The sequence below is a fragment of the Erpetoichthys calabaricus genome, chromosome 4 (genome assembly GCF_900747795.2).
Source record: "Erpetoichthys calabaricus chromosome 4, fErpCal1.3, whole genome shotgun sequence".
Classification (NCBI taxonomy): Eukaryota; Metazoa; Chordata; class Cladistia; order Polypteriformes; family Polypteridae; genus Erpetoichthys; species Erpetoichthys calabaricus.
Genome location: NC_041397.2, coordinates 210,648,789 through 210,674,990, shown reverse-complemented (window position 1 = coordinate 210,674,990; position 26,202 = coordinate 210,648,789). Strand labels below are relative to the sequence as shown.

Sequence of the window (26,202 nt, the reverse complement as noted above, 5' to 3'; positions counted from 1 at the left end):
TGGAACGTCAAGCTCCAGGCAAATTCACTCCAACCTGTTTCTTAATGCGAAGCCAATTCTTGCTGTTAATTAAAGCCGTTATTGACTATCATGACTTGTTGCTACTCTCATTCTGCTATAACAGACTGTTGATTTTCTGTTTTTTTCTAAGACCACCATCAAGGTGTTTTGGTGACCTGAGCAGACCAACATGACTGAGACCTTCACCTTTCTTTATTTTCTGGTTAGCTGGTCATGTGGTGGCTTGTTTTGTGTCTTATTATTGTTTGGCTGCATATTAAGGAAGAAGAAACAACTAAGGGGTCTGAGTCACGTCAGTTACAACTAAGGCAAAACAAGTTAGAATGAAAACCTGCAGCCACTGCGGCCCACCAGGACCGGAGCTGGACACCCCTTTTATAAAGTGTTACCCATTGTGGCAGTATCTTGTAGATACTAAGGCACTGGACTTAAACCCCAATGTTGCCAGTTTAATTATTCACTCTCTGAGCCAGATCCTTAAAGCAACTTATAAGCAATCACGGGGAATCATTGAATCCTAAATGTAGATGTCACCTTGGATAAAGGTGTCAGCCAAATAAACAATAATGACAATAATAATAATATAGTGCAACAAATAAGTAGATCAGATTTTTGTAAAGGACATAAAATAGATAGGAGAAATAGAAAACTAAGTTTACTGTGCTCAGTGAGAAAATTGTTTGCTTACAAATCAACAAAGATTTTTGTTTGGGTTCACTATCATAGTCTCCAATATTGTTATGTCAGTTTTTTTTCCCCATAATTTCTGTATTAGAATAATAACCACAAAGGATAGTATTCATTGTTCAACATTGTGACGTGACCCTTCCTTTCTGTACAATATAAGATAATTAGATCTACAATCATGTACAAAAGTAACTTCACCCTTTTTTAATTCAATGATTTTATATAACAGGACACCAAGAAATCTTCCCCTCAAAAAATTCTGCAATGTGACAATTCCAATCTTAGGTGAAAACAAAATAAATGAGAAATTTCACTTTGTGGCTATTTATTAAATAAAAATAAGCCAACATTCAGAAGCCATTTGTTAAAAAGTAGCTACATTTTTATGCTTCCATGTCAATTGAGAAGGTAAAGAGGGCTGCTAATCAAGTGCAATCGATTAGATGAATAGGAAATGCTAGCACCTCTGTATAAAAGCAGGACCTTTAGCAGTTTGGTCAGAAGCATTCAGGTTTATGGTGACATCATACCAACGATGAAAAAACATGTTCAGTTTTCTCACAGAAGCAACTGCTTATCAGTCTGGAGGATTATTTACAAATGGAAAATATGAAGGAAAATTGCCAGTTTTTGCTAGAGTGGAGTTTCTGGCAAATGCATCCAAAAATTCATCAAAAAATTCATCCAATATATCAGGCTGATAAATATTAGAAAGAACTGAACAGCTTCATTTAGGATTCTACAGGCCCCTGTCAAGATAATAAATGACACAATACATGAATCTGCCGCAACAAAAGAATGAATGAGGATACCTCTCATGCAAGGGTAACCAGGGGAAAGCCTTCCTCTACAAAAGTATACAGTGCCCTGGCTTAGGTTTGCAAAGTTTCATCTTAAGGCTTCAAGGCCTTCTATTATGATGTTTTCTAAATAAACAAGAACAAAATTGAGGTTACTAGAATTACGGCCATGTTTGGGGGAAAAAACAAAAACAAACATGGCATAGCACCACAAGAACCAAATACCAGCTTTCAGGCCCAGTTATGGAGAGATGATGATTTGGGATTGTTTAGAAGCAATAGGAACTGGATGCCTCAAAATCAAAAAGTCCACGTGTGGCATTCTTCAGGAGAATATGAGATCATCAGTCTGACAGCTAAAGCTTTTCAATAAATTTGATCATTCAACAGGAAAATCATCCTGAGTATACTTGCAAATCTACAATTGAATGCCAGAAGCAGGAATGAATCAAAGTTTTGTAATGGGCATGACAAAATCCAGACCTCTGGCACATTGAGATGCTGTGATTGAAACTTAAGAGAGCTGTGCAAAAACAGATTCCTTCAAACATCAATAAACGGAAGCAGTTTTATAAGGAGGTGTGGGTGAAAGTTCCTCAAACACATTGTGAGAGTCAGAAACATACAGTATATAGGAAACGATTCTTTAACTAGCTTCTGAATCACTGTTATTTTTACACTAATGGTTTCTGTATATTGGCAAGTTCTTGTCAATGTAATAGAAGCACAGAAAAAGTTGTTATGCGTTGTTTGTCACCTGATATTCAAATTATATAAGTTTGGGACTTGGTGAGGACTTCCGATGATTGCTAGTTATGTCCTGATTTATAAAATCATACAATTCAAACACAAAGTTTTTTATATATTTTTTTAAATCTTACACATTGATTCAAAATTTGTACTTATGCAAAGTTCTCCTGTAATTCCAAGCACAATTAAATAATGTCAATTCTAATTCTAATTTAAACCTGCAAATAAAGTGAATCATTTGTCCTTTAATTGGGGAGCAGTGTACACTTATTAAGGTTACACACTTTTTGAGGTACTTTGCAGACCATATTTTGTTCTGGGTTAACAGATGGACTAGGAATTATATGAAAATAATAATAATTAGAAGAAAACTAAGTTAATTTTTAAATAATCCTCAGGTAGGTCTGAAGCTTCAATTTTATAAAATAATAAATAAATCTTTAAACTTGCCTTTCTGTTTCAAAAACTTTGAAAAATCTCATCCACAGGTTTTATTTTTATCTCGTTTTTACTCCTTTGTTCACACTTGTTGATCTCACATGTGTTCATTTACTGGTTTCAGATCACTGTATATACTTTTTTAGAGAAAATAAATTAAATTTTTAAAATCTCATGTGTGGCACAGTGGTTAGCAAGTCTGAATCCTGGCACAATCACCTCATGTGAGAGTTCTCTTCAAGTCTGAACGGGCTTTTCTCCAGGCACATTGGTTTGCCTCAGACATCGAAAAGGTAAGCATGTTAGGTTAATTGGTGCCTCTAAACCGGCTCAGTTTGACCATGACTCAGTTCTGGGACTGGTTGGATTCTGCCAAAGTAGGCTCTAGCCCATACCACCCTGAATTAAATAAACAGGTTTGAAAAAGGTGAATTGATGAAAAATGTCACATATCTGCTTAGGTTTTAAAACTTGATCAATGTGTAAAACATCTGATTTTTAATTATTGTTCTACATTTATTTTAATTTCTAAATACGCTCACAATCTGCCAGTAGTATTCTTACATAACTATTACAGCAAATCAGCTTAAATCATTAACTTTTGAGAATGTGCACTAATTTAAAAAATTGCTAAATTATACAATGTGTGTTACATTGTCTTATTTCTCAGACAAGTGCTGTCCCTGAATGGATACAACAGTCCACAGAGGGTGTGGAGGGAGTTGCATTTGGCATTGCTGCTATTCTCCAGCAGGACATGTTTGAGACATGATGGCGTGCTATTGAGAATGTTTAAACAGTAAACTTAACAAATAAAAAAAAAGTGAACCATGTTTGCTTCCATAAAGCTGTAAATAAAATCTCATTCTTTTATCTCAATGTACATTTTTATTGAAAGCTTATACCAGCAGGGTACACAAAAATAATTTTGAAAAAAGTAAAAAAAAAAGACATTAAGAATAGAATGTGGTCATCTTCCAGAACAGTCAATGTAACGATGTTGGTTATGCAGACTTTTTACCATGTCAATACCAACTGTTTGCAGTCAGTCATTTTAGCAACAGTGAAATATAAATATGCAATTTTAATGTATAATATGGGCGTCACAGTAATGCAGTGGGTAGCGCTGCTGCCCCGCAGTTAGGAGACTCGGGTCCGCTTCCCAGGTCCTCCCTGCAAGGAGCTTACATGTTCCCCCCGTGTCTGCGTGGGTTTCCTCTGGGTGCTCCGGTTTCCTCCCACAGTCCAAAGACATGCAGGTTAGGTGCATTGGCGATCCTAAATTGTCCCTGGTGTGTGCTAGGTGTGTGTGTGTGCGCACTGGTGCCCTGCCCGGAGTTTGTTTCCTGCCTTGTGCCCTGTGTTGGCTGGGATTGGCTCCAGCAGACCACCGTGACCCTGTTGTTAGGATATAGCGGGTTGGATAATGGATGGATGGATGTATAATATATATAAGAATGGCAATGTAATATAAAATTTAATCACCCAGAATTATACAAAGGTTCTGTTTTTATGATAAAATATTTATCCACTTACATGTTAGTAATATTTACTCCTGCTTAATATTTATATAGTTTAACATTACGGGTATATTCTTAGTTTCACTTTAAATTCTTAATTAAATTATTTATAGCAATTCTTATAGATATACCATTGTATAGAAATCAAGAGGTAAAAACCTGACAATTACAATAACATCTTGATTTCTAAAATAATATGTACACTTTTTACTAACTTTAAAAACATGATGTATGCATATTCTGTACAGTGCATGTGGATGTGCTGAATCCAAATTCTCTTTAATTCACGAGTCCCATTTTAACAATTTTATTTTATTATGTAAAGTGACTTTGCTCAATGAGTAAATATGGACTAACTTATTCAAGTGTTTACATTTTGCACAAAAAATTCCAATTATGATGTTTAATGATGTATCTAGATTTGAATGATGCATGCATGTTGTCCATGTCAGAGTAAAAGAAAAATAACATTAATGAAAAAGAAAAGAGCAATCACATTTTAGTAATACTACTCATTTTTGTTCATGCAGTGTATCTGCTTCATAATTTCATAGAGTTTTAAAGCCAAATATAAAGCATATATTCAAATAAATAATGCATAATGCTGACAATAATATTTAACATTATATTATAAACCTGGGGACAATAATTAAAGCATCACCATATCAGATAAAAGTATATGCAAAACACAAAAGGCATAGAGTAATGAAAAAAGGAATGAGAGGGGAAGGAAACTTGCATTACACTTCTGAAAGAAATGCTAAACACTGTTAGAATAAAAAAGGTAAACAAATAAAGAGTCTCCTCTACATAGAACTGCACACACTTGTTTCAACCATTAAAGAAAACCTGTCTTAACAGCCCATAGAGAACATGAACATTTGATGTTAGACTGCCACCTAGTGCAGGACAAAATCATCACAGAGCTTTTCAAACAGGCAGCTTGCTCATTTAAACATTCACTTAACGGAAACATATTACTGGAAAAAAATGAAAATGATTAACATACTGAGAGACTGTGAAAATGCATTAACATTTCAACTTTTTATTGTTTTAAGCATAATAATTCAGCAAAGCTTCCAGAAGAGGAATATTAATCAAAATTAGGGAATGCAGTAAATTCCTTAATGAATTTTTAATTTTTTCTTAGCCATTGTACACATTTTGCAGAGAGCATCTTGAAAGGAACACAAAATGAATTTAAAGAACAGTATGGTCCTGACAAGAAGATCTAGTTAAAAAATTCTGCAATGTTTATGTCAAAAATCCCACAATCTAGTTACAGATTGTTACTGATTTATCCTCATAAAAAAGCAACCACCATTGGAAAAGTATTGTAGACACAAGATTTATAATGTACCAAAATACCCCATACTACCGATATGCCAACATACACTATGCAAACTGAACAGTGTATTGAAACCCAATTTTACTGAGAAACACTTATCTTGTGGAATATGGTACATTTGCAGTGGCTTCTTGAAGAAGGATGGCACTGTCTAAAAATGAAAAGAAGCCATCAGAATTTGTGCTTTTCACAAATTAGTATAATTTTGCATTGCCTCGCAGTTATCATTATGGAGCAGATTGACCAGCTATGTAGTCTCACCATGTTGGCTTGAATTTCACCATTAAACCTGTAAGTTTCAATTTACAGAGAACTATAAGCAAGATGATCTTGCCTGAAGAAGGGGCCTGAGTTGCCTCAAAAGCTTGCATATTTTAATCTTTTTAGTTAGCCAATAAAAGGTGTCATTTTGCTTGGCTTTTCTCTACATTCATAATGGCTAACACGGTACAACACCCTAGTAATACAGAGAACTATAAGAAAACTAAACTTTACTAAACTCATTATGACTAATAGTTATTCAGTTATATAGCCTTAGCCTATCACATTTTCCTGTTCTGAAATGATGTAGTTACCTGAATAGTTATTATCTATTTATTATGTTGTGCGATGGGTAGGTCCTCAGTAGTCTCCATTTACCTATGGCAGAGTGCTTGCTGAGGGGAATATATTTGTACCATTGTTTGAACACACATATCATTGAACATTATTAGTGTTTATTCTGTCATCTACATTACTAGTATGTAGTCTTTTATTTACTTTTATCACTAAATTTATTTTTAAATTCACCCTGGAACACAGTTAATTAATTTGAAGAAAAAAAATGTTTATACATGTCATTTGCCCTTTGGTAATTATGCAATCAACTTTGAAGTACATTTGTTAATTGAATATGTAATGCTTTATTTTTGGAATGTTTAAATCATTCACTTACTTTACAGAATTTATTATAAAATAGATGAGAAATTCCATACATTATCGGTATGGACACCTCTATTAGAATCACTAATTATATCATATTATTCTGCCTGCTTACGATAAATATGTTTTGAGATTCTTCAGGTAAGGAACACAGAAGTTTAGTGTTAAGGTGATTAAACTCAAGTTTTCCTTCAAAGAGTGAAGGCATATTAATTAGACCACGCAAGTTACAATTTCACTGCACTCTGTATATGTGAATATTAGGACCCCACAACTGGGTGGTTGGAAAATGCAGTCATGAAATGACTGACTGAACTGAAATTGTATTTTTTAGCTTATTTGGACTCATGATGCTGCAATCTGAAAATGGTGTAATAGAACGCAAATCCACCAGTGTAGCAAAAATTATTATAAATAAAAATGGATTGAATAATAAATTATAAACAGGAAGGAAGTAGCACTCATTAGGCTTAGTTAGTCTTAAGTTCCAAACTCAGCATTTTATGCTATGCCTTTTGCTAAATTTGCCTTTTATCTAATCTCACAGTAGAGGAGTTACCAGTATGAGGCATGCAGAACTATTTGGTGCAAGCGAAGTCTAGTTTCAAGAGACCCCAACAGACACCAGAAAACTTAAAACTCTTACCAATTAAAATAGTTTTCTCGTGTCACTGGAGCAAACAGGCTTTATGAAAATGACACTATGATGAAATAGTTTCTTGTAGGGAAGATGCCTAGAAGACATTCATGACAAAGCTATTGTACAGAGTGTCACATGCGTGTACTTGGGGAGCAACCTAAGGGCTTAGGTAAGTGTGATTTAATGCCGAGACATGAGGGGGCACTGTTTAATAACACTCTCTCTTCTCCTTCTCCCCCTGAAGAAAAGAAGATTGACACCTTTCCCACTCTGACACCACTTCTGGGGGTCAGACCACTTGGACCCGCCTCTCCCTCCCAGAATTCCATATAAAGGGAAACAAAGGCATCTAAAAGATAGACCGACCTGAGAACTGATGACGTCTCCCACACATTTTCTTTTATGCCTTTTGCGTACCTCAATATACAGGGTTTGACTTCATGCATCCCCAGACCTTTTATCTTGTGCCTTTTGTCTTTTTACAAAAGATACATGTATATCAAATCAAAGGGTGGCTTCTCATTCAGGTTCTTGGAATGAGCAACTTTCTTTATACAACTATAATTTGAACTGACTTTTGCACACTAGAGGGGTAAGTAAGGAATAATGCAGACATAGAAACTCACATTTGTGGATAATGGGCTGCATGTATAGATTATACAGGAAAAATGAAATAAAGACTATTTGAAATTTAGTTCAATAGCTTTGGAAAACATACCTCCACACATGCACTGTAAGCCAAACTGACACAGGTTTCCAGAATTCAATATGATGATAGTAATAAAAAGTATGTTGTTTATGAAAAATACATTTTACATGAAATGAGTTATTAATAGTAGTAGTGGTAGTACAGCAACAATAACGGTAATTTATAAAGAAATGTATTAAAGTACAGTATTTGATTATCCCTCCATCCATTCATTTTTTCAGAGCATTTTACCTGTTCAGGGTAATTCTTAGCCACAGTTTGTTATATGTAATTAGGGGACTTAAATTAGGAGGATGACAAGATTTTTATTTTAATAAAATGAAGGGAAGATCAGAGAGGGATCTCAGGGAGACCATGTTGAATTCAATGGAAAATCTTAAATGTTTGTTCATTTGTGGATCCTGTGTAGAAGATGGAGTGCTTAAATTAAAGCGTCAATAAAAGCTTACAAAATAATCAATGTATAAGTACAAGCAAACAAAGCCACTTTGAATAAGACATTTTAATGGGTACTGAAAAAAATCCACATAATCTCAGCTTTCAAGCCTGGTTTTATGCAAAGTCTGTTTTTTTTATATTTTTGCTCCAGTGACATGAGTTCTGAACAGTTATATTTTTTATTTTAAAAGTGTCACAAATGTTTATTAAACTAAACAAATTTAGATATTCTCAACAATTGGTACAAATCTGTGATGGCATGTTATAGGATCAGATAACATATAATAGTTTTAAATGCTGTTTTCTTAAGCCAATGTCACATTACACGACTTCTAGTTGGAGTTGATGTCAAACTTGATAAATGCAGTTGCAGCATTCGTCACTGGTGTATGTAGATTTACACATCTAGAAATTGCAGGGCATGATAAATTATGCAACTCCATGATGACTTTCCAGCACAGCTTCACATTCCCAAACTATTGCAAGCTCACCCCTTGTGCTGACAGCCAATAACATGCTGCCTCACAGAGCCGAATCTTGTGCAAAGGGTTTACTGGTACAGCAAGTTCAGCCACGATCTCCGCCCTCCGCTCTTTTTTCCATTCTATCACTGTACAGAAAATATGAGACAGCAGAAAGACAAGCCTCTTTTCTGTTTGAAAAGTCTAAAATACCCATATTCTTAATTCCTGGTTCCTGTATTGTACTTCTGGGTGAGTACTCACTGGCCATCAGCTCTTATGCGCACAGAGCCTACCCCTATGACTTAAGACAGGGTTGACAGGTTTGATTTTGTTGTGGCAATTCACAGCTTAGTTGGAGTTAGGCACTGGATATGTCATACAGAAGCACACCACAAATGCCACTAAATCGCTAAGATTATGGAAACAACAGTCGTGTAATGTGATATAGCCTTCACTTGCACCTGAGAACTGTAAAAAAAAATTGACACTAAAATAAACGCTAGTAGCAAGGGAGAGCCCTATGGGATGAAAACATGACTAGTGTAAAGACTGTATATTGATTAATATGTAAAAGTACCCCATATCAGTTTTTTTCTGTGTGTGCTGTAAACCCAGATTAAAAAAGTAAAGTATTATTATTGTTGTAGTTTTTTAGCAGATGCTTTTATCAAAGACAAATTATAAAAAGTATTTTTGTTACTGAAGAAAATGTGCCTTTTCAGAGTCTGTTGACACCTGTTTCTAAATAAAAAATAAATGGAAGTACTTTTTTCTATATGAAGAAATCTTTGCCCTACGATGCCTGCTACTTCTATCTGCAAAAGTCAAAGACATTCTAAATAACAGTTTAAACCAAGTATATAAAAGAATGACAGTAGAATAGTACCTCACTTTCTATTTTCAGTACATACATTGCTAAATGAGGCAGAATATCTCAAAGTTTTTTGCAAGGAATTAATCAGTATTTAAATATAGTCGTATTGTGGCAGAGCAAGAAGATAATCTCTATATATATATATAAAATCCAACGTCTGTCTGTCTGTCTGTCTGTCCGCTTTTCACGAGAGAACTGCTAAACGGATTTAAATTGGATTTTTTTCTATAATTTGCTTGAACATTTCGGTTGATTTTGTGACTTCTCACATCGCGCTAAGTATCATAATTCGGTTGCGGCACCAAATTATTTACATCAATTTGAGAGGCAGGCTGCAGGCCAAGGGGAGGGGGAGGTGGGACCCCAGGAGTAGAGAGCCTGGTGGGGCCATCCTCACTCACGCACCAGCCTCCATTCAAGTCGCTTTATCTCTCGCCACGTGTTGGAGCGTACCTTGCTTTCATTTAGCTACTGATACTTATTTGTTCAGCAGACGTTATCATCTAGAGATTGTTAAAGAGTAACGCTTGACTTTTTTGAGAGAAACTATTTTTAAAATGATCTGTGAGGGAAGACAGCATAAATCTTTTAGATTTTCATTTGCTTTCTGATGGAATAAATTGCAAGTGGCTTAATGCACTGTATAGAAACATGAAACGTACTAGTTATTTTAACTTTGCAAAACAAAAAATGTAATAATATTCGAACAGTTGACCTGCAGGATTTTTATTTCCATATTCCAGAACTTGTATTAGATAGTTGAGCCTAAATGTATCAGGCAGTAGTTTATTCCTGTCCAACCGACCCTTATTCTTCCTTTAATATGTAATCCTCAACATCACTCATTCTACCAATCAGTAACAAATATTGAAATGTTCCCACCTTCTGTTCCTTTAGTATGTTATTTTCATTTCCTGCACCATCTAAAGCTGGTAATTTCAACAGACGTCTAGTTCCTTCATGACATTGTTGAGCTATGTAACTTTAAATTTACATCAGACAATGGTGTGATCTATCATGTGTAAAGAAAGATACTGATGGACTGGCATCCTGGCCAGGATTGATGACATCACAATGAATGGACAGCCTGCGTGGATGGTCATCCAGGCTGGAAGAGTTGGTGTTCCCATTCCTGGTCAGGATGCCAGAATAATGAAAGGACAGTAGGGGACTGCCTCCCAGGAACATGTGTTCCCCTCAAGTATGCTGGGTGACAGCATCAATCTGGCTGTAGTACCATTTGGGCATCCACAGGGTCCGCAGTCCTGTTGTGGACCTTCAGAGCCACTGGAGGGGGCTGGGGGAGGGAAACTCCCCTGCTATCCCAGAGCTCATTCTAACCCAGAAGTGCTTCTGACCTGACCCACTGCTATACTGGAAGTACTCTCAGGTCTGACATTAATATGAATCTCTCCCCCCCCCCCCCCCCCCCCTCAGCCAGGTGAGTCACAGCTGGGAATGGAGTAGGACAAAGCTCACCTAGAGTGGAGGCAGAAGAAAGCAAAGGAAAAGGAAGAAAAACAACATTATTTTCTGTTGTACAAAGAAGCCTGTGAAAAGGTATTTGTGGCAAATAAATTAATCTTTTTGAAACTGTGACTTCATATTCATGTAGTTGTGGTCTAGGGTTGGGGTATGAGACACCTCCTAGTGTCCACACAGGTTAGCAATCATATTTACCTAAAGCAAGTGTAATAATTGTTAGCATATCATAAATCTACAAAAACATTTCAAATTTACTGATAGATAGTAATACTGCTGCATTGTCAAAAGTCTCTCAGTAAATTCTATAATATGATAAGAAAAAATCACTTATTTAACACTGATATTATGAAGAAATTATTAGCAAATTGACTATTAAAAATAATAACTTTGTCCAACAGACTATTGTTAAAGAAAAGGAGTCCTAGTCATTTAAACAAGAGAAACTGAAAAAAATTAATAATCAGTACATTTTAACTATGTTTTGATAAAAATATGTAAATTTTGTCTTATTTATTTAATACCTGATGTATAATGTGTTAACTTGCAATTTAATTTCAGAATTAATAAATACCTTATACTAGAGAATAGTCATCTGGAAATTAATCCACAATATCAAGAAACTGCAAATTATCAACTTTTAATGCCAATAATAAAATCATATATCAGCTGATTGGCAAGAATGAGTTATCAAAGTACTAACATTTAAAGTACACCATAACTGGTGTACAATTAACTAACACACACACAAAAAAAGAAATAACTTTGGAGAACTCACTGCTAAAGGTGTGGGGTAGAGCTGTCAAGCCAGTCCATAATAATTGCAAATTATTTGGAAATAAATTGCTAATTATTCAATATCTCCAAGTTTATTAAAACATTTTTATGAATAAGCAGAAATGACAAAAAAGCTTTCAAATATTAATTTCTTTTTCTAAAAAAGAAAAAAAATAACTATTCAGCTCAGTATAAAGGGATCATATTATATATAATTATGTAATTTGTGCATCAAATTTCATATAAGCATATCTGGAAAAAAATCATAATTTTTTAAAATTTCTTACAATAACTCATTTGTGACCAAAGGTAAAACTTGCCGTTTCAACTTTTTTAATATACGGTACAATCAAATAAATCCTTATTTACTGTATATTTACAGTTTTATCATAATACACATTAATGGGTAGTGGACTTCTAATTAAAATAATTTTTATTTTTTTGATATTTAGTATGCTGTGCCTGGGCATGCATATGTTAACAGCTGTGAAATAAAGTTTAAGAGAGAGCTGTTTCCTTAGTCATGTTTAGTCATGTTTTCTTTATTCTTTAGTCTATGATAATACAGACAAATAACATTCGCATAACTCAACATAATAAAAACATAAACCAAAGTAATATCAGGACTGACCTTTAATGGAGAGATGTGTGAATGAGAAACATAGCCATGGACATTTTCAATCTCTGATAAATTTTTTTCAGACACGTGGACTAACTCTGGGGGTCGCACCTCGTTAGTTAGTCGAGGGAAGCCGTGATCTGGTGGTGGGGAGTCTTCGTCTTGATATCGGTACTTCTTGAACAAAGAAAGTAGATACAAATTAGGAACACTTGAAAGACATACTTACAGTAAATGGCAATATTACAGAATACCACACATTTTTGAAAAACTCCTCTGAATGATAATGCCATTCAGTACTTAGTTTGTATTCAGAGCTGGCTGAAATGCATATCACTTAACACAAGAACAAATGAAAAACCTTTCCACGTGACCATTCACAAGTCAATAGAGAACTGAGTCAGCCATACTGCACACAAACATTAACAATGCAATGAAAATGTGTTTGCATATGGGGTGACATACATTTAAATTAACAAGTTATCAGTTACTGAGTATCTTTAAAGAGGTTTTTATTCGGCTTACATAACCTAAATTTAGATACTGTTAATGTTTTTAGACATTTTAACAGAGAACATTGTGGACATTTTTTGTCTACTCTCTAATCAGTAAACACAAACATTCTATGACTGGACCCTCACACATTATAAGGGTGGAAGTGGAAATGGTGGCTGATGGCTCCCGACACAGCTGGTGGCTTACAGCTTCATTTCAGGAACGGCCAATAAAATAATGTCATATCCGTAACAGGTTGTAATTGAGAATTGGTAATGTCTCACTAGTAAGTATGCAAGTACCAAGTATGTTCTCCATGCGTTTTGTCAATAAACCCTTGTTGTGTGACCGCCCAAGTGCCATGATTTTCATGACATGTAATTAAAATAAAGAAAGCATGATACTGAAAATAGCATAAATGCAATAGTTATAAGGTCATGTCTCATCTGCAGTTGTAAAGGAGTTAAATAGAAAGCTGTTCCTTCCATCACTACCCTTCACAATTCTCCAAAATATCTGAAGGATCACTTTTTAGGCCTGAGTACCAAAAAGAAATCATTAAGACATTGCATTTCATCCTCCACTCCACTTTATGCCAAGGCACAGTATTGCAAAGATGTAACACAATCCAGTAAAATAATTCAACATTTGTCATTGCACAAACAAAAATAAAAGTGCACACTGACAACTCAATGTTACAAAGAACTTCTCCATATTTTTTGTATCGCCTGTCCTACCTCATCTTTTGTTGGGTTTACAAATACATTTTATATGTTATATGAGAAAGGTTTTTGTGTTTGTCAAATTCTGATTTTCATTGTTATTATGTATCTATATGCATTAAAAATGATCAAACTTGCATCTTTATTAAGGTTATGTATTTTAAATATATTAAGAAACAAATGTTTTCTTCTGCTTTTGGTGTTTTCAAATCAGACTTTTTTTCAAGTAACAAATGGGTAATATGAGGAGACATCGATTCAACAATTACTTATTTGAATGCACAGTAATTACAAGCTCTGGATAAGACATGTACAAACTGATTAAGCAAAACAATTCCAGTTTAAAGGCAACACTGCAGATCACACACAAATACACAATACATACATACATACATTTATGTAAATAAACACTTTGATACACTTTGTTGAGGACTCAGTATCACCTAATTACAAATACACTGGTATCATTCAAGTTAAAAAGCTGCAAGTTCAATTTTAAATACAATTACGTGTATGTAAACGTGTACATAAATTGATAACCCCAGACCTAATAAAATGATCACACCAAAATAAGACTGATTTCACCATAAATTCTTAGAATAATAAATATTTTGGAACCACATCCAATTAAAAATTACATGTTATTGAACTTCATTTAGCAGGTAATGATAAAAATTACATAATTTAGCAATCCTGCATAACTGGAAAATCTATTCATTATTTTTGGGGCAAATAGTTACAAATAAGCCAACAAGGATTTAACTTCTAGAGACACCTTAGTCGGCATACCTGATGGTGTATAATAAACCATACAACACAGCATGCCAATATGACATTTTAGTACATATAAGTTGGAAAGGGGTTGATAAGGTTTGCTAGGTTGATATGCAAACATCTTGAATGAAAAGTTTTCTTTTGACTTGATGTGTTAATATATTAATGCATGTCTGGGTTTTTTAGGCAGAATGCAATTTCCAACTGTTTGCTTTCCTGCATTTAAATTGGAAAACAGGTATTTTATTATATATTCATTTACTTTGAAAAAATAACATTAATGGCTATCCAGAACACTGCATATAAATGACCTTGCAGCAAAGCTAGCAAGTGATATTTAGCATATATAAGTAATAAAGTAACAGCAACAGCACACACATCAAACACTGTGCAAAGGCAGTGGAACTACATGACAAACATGACAAATTACTAAATACAGGATAAGTGAAATGTTTATGAGCGTGGTAAAAAATAACAGCAGAAATTTGATTACAAATGTAAAGGAATAAATAACATGATACTATATTCAGTGGCAATTTCAGCCACATTATTACTGGGTAGTAAAACATATTTTGTCATGAGCTTTAACATATTTACAGTAAAGAACAATCAATATAAAGTAAACATGCAAAAAAGGATCACAGTCTTCATATCAGTATGCAATCTCTCACCATAGTGCAGCATGTAATAATATGAAAGTCTACGTATTCTCCTCATCGTTTGCATACCAAGGTTAGACAGATAAGATAAAACGCCACAAGCACAGATATGCTTTCTTGTCAAGTTATTTTTTGCACCACTGTGTGATCTTTATATTTATACATAACATGCATATAATACAGTGAATTTTTTAAAGTATACTAAAAGTTTGAAGTAGATGTTGAGAGATTATGTTAAAGGTAACACTAAGAAAATTTGGAAACAGATTGGATAAAATGATAAGCCACATACTGTAGGTTCTAGTTTGATTTTAGTAAGTCAAATGCCCTGAATTTTTTTTTCATGGCACATTTCTCCAATTTTAGTGGTTTGAATGACCTTCAGATGTGCCGTGTAATTGATTTTGAGGTTTTAACATTTTCTGTGCAACCTGGTATGTGTAAATGAGAATTCTTTAAAGGTTATTCTGAGTAATTAGATGGTCTCTTACACAGTTTCAGAGAGGTAATACAAGGACATCAGGCATGATTTCCAGAATGTAATATGTTCTCACTAACACTACCATTTATATACATATATATTACAATTCATGAAAACGCTAGAAAATCTTTTTTTTTTCTTAGTAAAGTACTCTTGACAGGCAGGAATCAGATAAATATGGAGGCTGAACCACTCTCTCACCCAGGGAGTAGTCGTCAGGGCAGGGCTGAGACATGTTGGCTGGGCAGTATGAGGGGACCCTTGTACTGCAGCTGACCTGTTCTGTAGATAAAGAGAGGACTTCAGTTTTGTATGATGTCAGTCTGGTACCTTCCACCAGGACAAACCTAGCCTTAGCCATTAAAACAATATTTACATAAAAAAAATTATTATGAACCAAAACCAATCCAATCCGAATAGTATTAACTAATTACAGAAACAGTACAGTAAAATTCACTTAGCAAACAGAGTTGTATCTGGCAGGTAACTGAATCAGTAATGCACTTGCGCTGCAATGAAAAGACACTTTTTAAAAATACAGTATGACTGCATGTTTTGTTATTCTTGATTATAGGTTTATCACTAAAATGAGTATATAATATTGTTCTTGTACCAGGAGGAGTTAAATCACAGCATACGAGTAAGTGAAACATTCTTAAGTAAACAGGTACAATTAATTATGTTTCTTATGGTTGGCAATACATTGAATACTGTACTAAAATTACGAGGCTTTATGAATCAATCTCAGTGTTCAGTACACACTAGATCAGGGGTGGGCAGATTCAGTCCTGGAGGGCCGCAGTGGTTGCAGGTTTTTGTTCCAACCCAGCTGCTTAATTAAAAACCAATCCTTGTCAATTATTTAATTGCATGGCTTGCTAGTGCTTTAACTCTACCATGTCAGGTCATTCTCATATCCTAGATTTATTTTCCTTTCTAAGGATATCATCCAAATGATTTCAAGTCTCTTCACTTTCCTTCCAAGTATTTAATTAAACCAAATAGTGCATGATAAATACACACAGGTGTAAATGAAAACAAGCTAAATGGAGAAATGCTGGTCTCTTTTGTCATTTGCATGGTATTGCTAATTAGGAGCAATTAAAAACCAAGAATACAGCTGTTTAAGACTAAAATAAGCAATAAGGGTTCAAAATCTTAACGAGCGAGACAACTAAAGTGAAGCTGAAGTGTTACTTGAGCAATAAGGGCTTCTTATTAAGCAACTGGGTTGGAGCAAAAACCTGCAGCCACTGCGGCCCTCCAGGACTGAATCTGCCCACTCCTGCACTAGATCATACAAATTGTCTGTAAAAAAGCACCTTATTTAAATAGATTGACTGAGAATTGGTAGTAAATCAAAAGTCTAATGAGAACAAAAAAAATGTAATGGTAGAGTCAAAAACATGATAAATTGTACCACTGAATGCTTCACTAATCCATTAACTTGCACTAAAACATTGTACAGTACATTGAGAAATGAATATCTATCATTTATTTATTGAGAAAAAAGAGCTAGTCTACAGATACACTGAATAACAACTTAATATTTTCTTATGAGCTCATTTTACGAATTCTTGTTAAACCAGACAAGCACATGGTGAAAAGTCAAAATTCAAAAGTATTAAAACCATTTTTTTTTCTTTAAATATGTTGACAAAAGTCAAGGATAGAAGGTATGAAATGGACAACATATCATAATGACTTAAAAATTACACATTTCCATTCATTTTCATACAGTAAAAAAAAGTAATGTTTTCAGAAGTATTGAACACTTTGCAGAGCTCTATTCCAGATTATAATGCATACTAAAAAGTACTTAATATTATCTCCCATTTTTGAAAAGATCTTACACCTAAATATAAATCACAGTGTAGCCCAAGACAAGATATTAAATAATTTAATAGTATGCCCTGAATGCAACATGTTAAATATTGCTAATTACAGGTAATACCTGCATGCACAATTTTTGGAATTAAGAGCAAGAACAACACAAAATGCTGATGTATACTAGCCGTATTTTAACACTAGGCATTTAAATCTCCTGTAAATGAAAACTGACCAGACATGCAGATATTGATATATTTAAATAAATATTCCCAGTTTTTTCTTGTAAGTCACTTGTAACAAGCTTATGAGAAAACACATGTGTATACCTCAACATCAATACAGTATTAATAATAATGCATTATACAAACACACTATACTGTAAATACAGCTACATTACAATATTATAGCCTATTGAAAAAGCAAATATTTAGACCATAAAAACACACTCTGGAAAGTTTAAAATGATACAACAGTAAAAGGGAAAATTATCTTTTTTTTCTTTTCTAATGATAGACGCATGGTAATGTAATTTTTTCAGAAATGCTTGGGTTTTGCTCATTGGCCCATGAGTCCTCTTTTCATTGGAATCATCTGAGCAAATCAAAGTAAAAATCTGAAAGTTGCTGATGAAATAGCGGATGTTTCTTTGTACAGTTTTAAAAAATAACACAGCAACTACAACAACAAACTTTTCAACAGACCTATCACAAGTAAGAGTCTTGGTATATGTGAGACTTACACCAATAGTATGCTTTTTTCACAAATGAAAGATTTAGATTAGTAAAATTTATCTTTTTCTTTGGCCAAGAAAACAGATTGAAAGATATTTTTACAAATGAAAAATTAAGATTATTAAAATGTATCTTTTTCTTTGGCCAAGAAAACAGACTGAAAGATAGAAAAGTAAAATAATTAAGATGTACAAAATCTATCTACTGTGTTTTGAGGATGCTTCATAACAAAGCTTTGTGTTTGGTTCTTGAAAGTTGGTGTCAGCATTGTTCAATATTCCTGCACTTATTTAAATTTAAGCTTAAATCATGACTTTTTGTTATGTTGACCTTTCCTAATGTATAACACCAGTGCTTTTGTAAAATTGTGTTGCATAATTTTTATATTTACATTTTTATTTTGTTTTGAAATACAGTTAATAAAATTGGTAAGTAAACAACGTCCATATGATACAGTTTAGCGACAGATAGATAGATAGATAGATAGATAGATAGATAGATAGATAGATAGATAGATAAACTTTCAGTATGTTCAATATTATATACTAGCTGGTAATCATCAGTACAACATACTGTCTACAGTTTAAAAAATATATTTATTTTCTTCCATATTAGCTAGCTGCCTGCCTGGCCCTGTAACTAAATGCTTCCACAAGATGGTGCTCTTGTTAGAAAAAAGTTAGTATTACTTACATATAGCCTTCACTAAAACATATCAATTTAAACAGTAGTATTAGGAACACTTATTCAAATATGTAAAATCTCAAGATCACTAAAAAACTAGAGGCTATAACGTCTTACTTTTATTTATCTACTGATCAGCCTAATAAACTTTAACTGAACTGAGCTAGGGTGGCATGAATGCATTCTAAATCTGCTGTCCATGTGACATTTACATGTTCTCTTTCTATCTGCATGGCTTCTAAGCTGGGAAGTCCTGTTTTCATCCAGTATTTCATAGATATGCATATTAGGCTGACTTTACAAATCTACACTGAGCACAAGTGAGTAACGGCTGTGAAGCCCAAGGCGCGTTACAGCCACCCTAACCTGACACAGACAGGCAGAGAGACGCGTTTAGCACATTTACATAAATTATCTTCACAGCACACAAGGCAAAGCACAGAGCCCAACAGTCCTTCTGACACCAATCCTTCCTCGGGCTTTGTTCTCTTCCTCCCGACTCGGGCCATTGAGTGGTGGTGACTGGCTCCTTTTATTGGTGTGGCAGACGTGTTGCCAAATAGGGCCCTGTAAAAGTCCAGGCTCCTCCTGGCGGTGACCACATGCCCCAGCAGGGTTGAGCTTCCATGCTCACAACCCGTGGCCCCCCTGCAAGCCCTGAGGAAAAACGGTCTTAAAAATACACTCTCTCCCAGTCCTTCCATACTCCAGACATCCCGGCTGGGTAAGGGCTCTGGGCATCTACCACAAGGTATTTGTATAAACAGATTAGAGCTCCATCCAGGGCTGCTTTCTGTGTTGTACCGAAAGCTACCATGACTTTGAAATGTGTTAAGTAGGGTTAAGAATAGTGTGTTACTGTAAACTAATCTAAAGCATAACAGCTCTAAAAGAAAAAATAGATTTATGATCAGGGCTACAACTAATGTGCCAGTCCTAAATCACTGTATCACCACTCCTCATGAATTAAGGGAACGTTCATGCAAGTAAATGAAATCTTACAATTAAGTCTCGACAACTAACTAGTGCAAAACTTTTACAAATCTATTTATAATTTCAATGAGCCCTCCTCCAGAGTCCTTATCACTTCTACACTTATACTCTCACCAGATCTGTATATAACAATTTCCATTTTCAGCCATGAGTTTTTTCAAAGCAACTGAATAAATGTGCACCAACCACAGTTTAGAAAGCTACTATGCCAATCACTTGTCAGCTGGACTAATAAACCCGATATACACATAAGCTGTTCAAACATTTTTCAGAAGCAGACGCATCTTTATATACAAAAGTAAGGAGTGGTGAGTCATCTTTTGATTGATGCATTTAATGTGAAATTAACTAAAACTGAATGGCGAAATATAAAGTGATAGTTAAAAAACAGCTATTTGAAAATTGCTTGAGTCGAGTTTTATCTATAGATATGGTACTCAATTAAAAAATATTAAAATACATGTCTTGGAGTTTTGAGGACATTATTATAGGTGAATTACATCAAATGGAGGTGGGAAAGGGAAACACACACACATTGAGGTTGGAAGGGGCACCCCCCCCCCTTGAGGTTGTATTGAGCTCTGAATGTTTATAATTCGGGATCTGTAATGGTTTAAAAAATTGTTCTTCCAACCCCCATTTTGCCAACTTAGACCACCACCTAGTTTGCCTAAATGGCAGATCCTTCATTGCCTAAACTGTTTTTGCCCCCCAATCTAGAACAAAACGGTTGTCATGAATAAACAATGGAAATCCATTTATTTTTTTAACTTTGCTCATTTAGTTCAAGCACAGCTTATAAAATACATTAGCAACCACTTTACTACCAGGTTGAAAATACAAGCATTCAAAATACACTCATCACCTGCAGATAACATTGGATATTCAAATTAAATCTATCTGCTGGGGATGGAAGATAAATAAAGTCCTTTATGACTTAAAAATTTGACTCCTGATAACCTTATAATGCAATTAATAAACAATGTACAATATGCCTCTGGAAACCCTATAATGCAACTAATATACAAATATACATTCTGACACCTGCTTACTTAACAGTTACGGGTGTGGGGGGAGACAGAGTCTATTCTTAATCTTTACTATTCCCTGTATTATTTTCTGGTTCTTTCACCACCTGATCAAAGTCCCATGCAGCTGCATGTAATGTCTTAATGAAAGCGGACACCCCAACTTGTCACAAGACCCACTGAGTGCAGTCCTCTAAGATGAAGCCTAAAAAGAACCAATAAAGAACTACTTAAGAACATTTATGTTAGGCAGAATGCCCAGTGGGGGCTGGGAGGTCTTTTGGTCTGGAACTCCTGCAGATTTTGTTTCTTCCTCCAGCTTAACTGGAGTTTTAGTTTTTTCTGTCCACCCTGGCCATCTCACTTTATCATTGAACCATCATAGAAACTTAAAAAAAAAATCTATATTTTATGGACTCTATTTCTCCTAATTATATACATTTCTTAGTGAGTATGCATTATTTATATATATATATACTGTATATATATATATATATATATATATATATATATATTCATTATTATTCTTATCTAAATTTAATTTCTACTTCTTTGCATGTAAATACTTCTTTACATCCTTTACATCCTTTGATTGTGGTCTAGAAATAAATGTTGTTGTTATCCTGGTAACACAGGGTTGAAACTGGGAAACCATAAAATTAGAACTCATACACACCTACACTCACTCACCCTGGTGCCAATGTAGAGTCACCAGTTATTCTAAACTGCACATCTTTGGAGATGTGAGAGAAAAACTGGAGTATCCAGAGAAAAAAAAAGATGCAGATATGAGAAGAACATACAAACGTAATGCAGACAGTGACTGAAAGTGGCAGTCATACCCGGGATTATGGATCTGCCACTGCACCAACCAATTATGCAGTTTAAGCCCATCCATCCATCCATTTTCCAACCCGCTGAATCCGAATACAGGGTCACAGGAGTCTGCTGGAGCCAATCCCAGCCAACACAAGGCAGGAACCAATCCCAGGCAGGGTGCCAACCCACCGCAGGACACACACAAACACAACCACACACCAAGCACACACTAGGGCCAATTTAGAATCGCCAATCCACCTAACCTGCGTGTCTTTGGACTGTGGGAGGAAACCGGAGCGCCCGGAGGAAACCCACGCAGACACGGGGAGAACATGCAAACTCCATGCAGGGAAGACCCGGGAAGTGAACCTGCGTCTCCTTACTGTGATAGCAGCGCTATCACTGTGCCACCGTGCCGCCCAGTTTAAGCCCTTCAAAGTGAATTAATTGGACAGAACTGTAAGTTAAAATACTGAACATAATCAAACCACCCATTCCAGTTAAAACACCGACAGCTCTCTGCCAGCATTTGCTTTTCCATAAATATTATTAAAGAGCAGAAGCTATTGACATAAGCGGCTTCTTGAAAAGGAAAGCTTAATGTAGTATACACTGGGAAATGTCCGTTTTTACCTCTAACAGAAGTAAAAATATAAATTTACCAATACTGATGTATATTACCTGATATTTACACTTAGCAAATACCTACCCTTTGTTAATCTACTTACGGATACAGTAATTCTTGGTATACAGTATGTGTATTTGTACCTTGTTAGCATACCTAAGATTATGATCATTTTTATCATATGTATATTTGTGCATTTTTTGTCTGTAACCTTGCAATTTCTTTTGGGATTAATAAAGATGCAATCTACTTATTACATATAGTTGCAGACAGCTTTTCACATGCTGGGCTGGGCTAGAAACTTGAATGGTAGTAGCCCATATGGCAAGAAAGAGGAGCATAAGTCTTGGGAGAATACAACAAAGAGGGCAGAAACTTTCAGAACACATAGGTAGGAGTTTTTGTAGGCATTGGTGCCTTGCCCAGTTCTTAGCAAGTCTGAAGAATATGATGGTGACAAATGTCAAAATATCAATGGCATGACTTAGGTCCCAAACTGTAAAAAAAACTATCTGTGATCAGACAACCAAATTGCATGTTACTATGGTTGGATGAGGGACAGCCTCATTATATTATACTAGCTGTGTAAGCCCTAGCTGTAAAAAGCTAGGGGTCCTAAAAACTATTGAAATGGTCAGAAAAAAAATTGAAATGTAGAGATGTCAGGTAATTGAAAGGATCTACTCTGGGTGTCTCTCTCCTAGGAGGATTCCTTTTGCCGATGTGCTCGCATCGCTTGTGCATTAGCGGTGGGAGGAAAAATAAAAAGGACACCTCTCACTTCCAGGCCAGACAGACACACACACTTCCATGCGTAGGCATTTATATATAAGATGTTACTGTAGTAGGCAAAGACTGTAAGAGTGTGGTGAACTCTGCTAATCCAAAGGATGATCAGAACTGTAAATACTCCTTTGGCTCCACCATGAAAATCAGGTAATCTGAGGCTGGTATTGAATTTCTGCCAGGATGTCAGGTGAAAGCAAAGGAGGCAGAGTTGATGTAAGTGAGGCCTTCCTTCCAATTATATAGGGCAGACACCCAGGAAGCTACAATATGAGTGTGAGATGTCATTTTGCATAGGCAAATCCTCTGATGGTTGCGGAAGTAAACGCCCCCTCCTTTTAAACGTTTCTTTAGGAGATGAATGAAAAGAAAGGCTCCTTTGGCAGCAAAGTGGAAAGGCCAACAAAGTGATAGAGAGACAGTAGGAGGTGAGAGGAAAGGAAAGTAATGATGACTTGACTATAATGTTTTCTATAGTGGGCGGTGAATAAGCCATGCCTCCTGTAAGACAAAAAATAATTTTGGATAGGTCCATATTTTCTGTTTCATGCTTTGAAACTTTTTATATTCCTTGTGCTCACTGATTTTATTATTCCAAAAAAGGGTAGCATGGCACAATGTAAGAATATACATTGTATTATATATATATATATTGTGACAGATAGGGGCGCTGTCGACCCCTTGAACCCTCAGACAACACGTTCTGACACCAGGTAAAAGTCCAATAATTATATTTATTACAATAATAATGTGCACAAAGCACCTCCACTCCACAATAATCACAATCCTCCACTCCCAGCAGCTCCGTTCCACACCCTCCCAACTCGGCTCAGCCTGCTGGGGTTTCTCATCGTCCTTTTATAGTCCCTGACCTGGAAGTGCTTCTGTCCCTCAGTCCATGTGATTTCATAGCACTTCCGGGTCAGATGAAAAACTCCTTATTTTCTTCAGCCCGGAAGTACTTCATTTCTTCCGTCCTCGTGACGAGGTAGTACTTTCGGGCTATATGGAAAATACAAATCTCTGTGCCTCCTTGCAGCGTCCCCTGGCAGCCCCCACGGTATCCAGCAGGGCTGTGAAGTAAAACTCCAATATCCACGTTGCAGGGAGGACCCCATCTAGCGGCGTGGGGGTATTGGCTGGGATAAACTGCCAGCCATATATCACAATAAATATATAATACATCTACCGAATTTGTCATAAAGAGATCTATCCAACTGTCCTTCCAAGCCAAAGTTCCTTGCTTATTTTGCAGTTTTAAGTATCATTCCACCAAAATATTTAATCTATTTCAGAGTAATGAAGAACTGAATTCTATCCCAGAAGCAGTAGGTGTATGGACAGAACCAGCAATGGATGGAGTGCCAGCCCATCACGGGTTACACCTAGGTTATATACCGTATATGTAGGAACAATTTTTGATGGTTGCTCCAGCCTAGTGTTAAATACTAGTAGTTCTCAAAAGCATTAAAAATAGAATGCTTTATTAAATCAAAATAACTAGAAAATGATGAACAAAGAGGCAAAGCAGCATTAAGGAAACAAACTGAAAACAAAACTGTAAAACTGCACTAGACCAATCTAGCATAGACTAACCACATCTTTCATATCATACATTATGGTTTACATTATTCACCTTTTAAACCACAACCATACATCATGCTCTGTTAATCTTCAGCTATCCTATCTGTTTCTGCTATCCTGTTTCTTTTGCCTCCCTACCACTCAGGACCAGAATCTATGTCAGAGCTTTCCATCCAATTCAATGAGGCTCTGTGACATTAAAAACCTTTTCAATAAAAATACAGAGCCACTTGTTAACAGCATCCAGCGGGAACTCCACTCCTAAGTTAACTATTCTTAATTTAAAGAATCTGTTACTTATAGTGGTTTAAAGGTGTCCATGTCACTAATACTGTCAGATGGAAGTAACCGGTTTCTTGATTGGCTTACCTTCTACCTTATAATATTCAGAAAAGTGTAACCGCCAGGACCTTTGCAGTCAAAGTAGTTTCCAGGAATTTCCTTCTAGAGCATCTTCGGTGCATATAAGGCTAACTATCCATGGTGGATGAAAATATCCACACAGCCCCCATGAGGTCCTTTTTCATGTCCAGTGTGATCTTTAAATCCTTAATGACTTTTCAAACACTTGCCTGCTTAGCAACCTCTTACTACATATATTAAACATGTTTTGAATCATTTTACTCTTCCCGTTACTTAAACTCAAAAGCTTATAGTCAAATCTTTTTGTGAAAGGTTGTCTGAAATTGGCACTAATGTATAAAAGCTTGCCCAGACCTTTAGAGTGCCATTTATTCTCTTCCTGTGTATTTCAGCCCACTCCACCTACATAAACTGGCTTGCTGTGAAGGCAGCATATATACCAATGTAGCTTAATTTAAATGTAGTTTAATTCCTGTTCTTATTCTTATTTAATCATTCAGTGATTTTCAGAGCAATTCTTTCACTTTAAAATATGGTTCTGTAACATATAGATAAGATGGTTTTGGAATAAATTAGAAATTTTTTCTAATGTAATAAAGAAAGACATTTGTATCAAATATAAAGTATGAAGAGACTAAACACATTAAGAAAAAATTGTTTTTGGGCATTTAAATATCTAACAATTGTTAAATAATTAAAAACAGAGAAACGTGAATTTGAGAAAGATTTTTTTTTAAAGTATGTTATGAAAAAATGTCATTCACTGTAACTTTTGAAATGTATTACTGGTTGTTTTGTCTTGGTAGAGTAATACTTTACTTGTATTATTAATATGTAGCCTTTGTCAGAATGCCTCAAATCTCACAGACTAACAACTGTTTATAAGGTATTATACCATATAACTTCTCCCCACCTTCCCTTCTACATTTATAACCTCACACAATTAGGTGTAGTAAAAGACAAGCAGGAGTTAAGTCACAATTTAAACAATGTATTATTGATAATATTCATAAATAATAACAATATGCAAAGTACATTTGAATATTGGCAACCACACAACCTGATAAATGGTGACGTGTAGTTTCAGGCGGTACACAGACTTGTTAGTTACTTAAAATGTCTCTAGTTAAGGCATCATTT

At 35.2% G+C, this 26,202-nt stretch overlaps 1 protein-coding gene across 31 annotated transcripts in view; it reads right to left on the bottom strand.

Annotated features, from left to right (window-relative positions):
* The window catches only part of dlg2 (discs, large homolog 2 (Drosophila)), a 1,641,316-nt gene that overhangs the window by 774,188 nt on the left and 840,926 nt on the right, over positions 1-26,202 (bottom strand). For 13 of the 31 annotated variants that reach the window (XM_051926947.1, XM_051926951.1, XM_051926957.1 and 10 more), the window contains 2 exons: positions 15,821-15,901; positions 12,501-12,665 (listed from right to left, as the gene is read on the bottom strand). In XM_051926947.1, coding sequence (XP_051782907.1) covers positions 12,501-12,665; positions 15,821-15,901 — 246 coding nt within the window. Of the gene's footprint in view, positions 1-12,500; positions 12,666-15,809; positions 15,902-26,202 lie in introns of all 31 variants that reach the window. The other 18 variants (XM_051926955.1, XM_051926958.1, XM_051926976.1 and 15 more) reach the window with 4 other exon arrangements.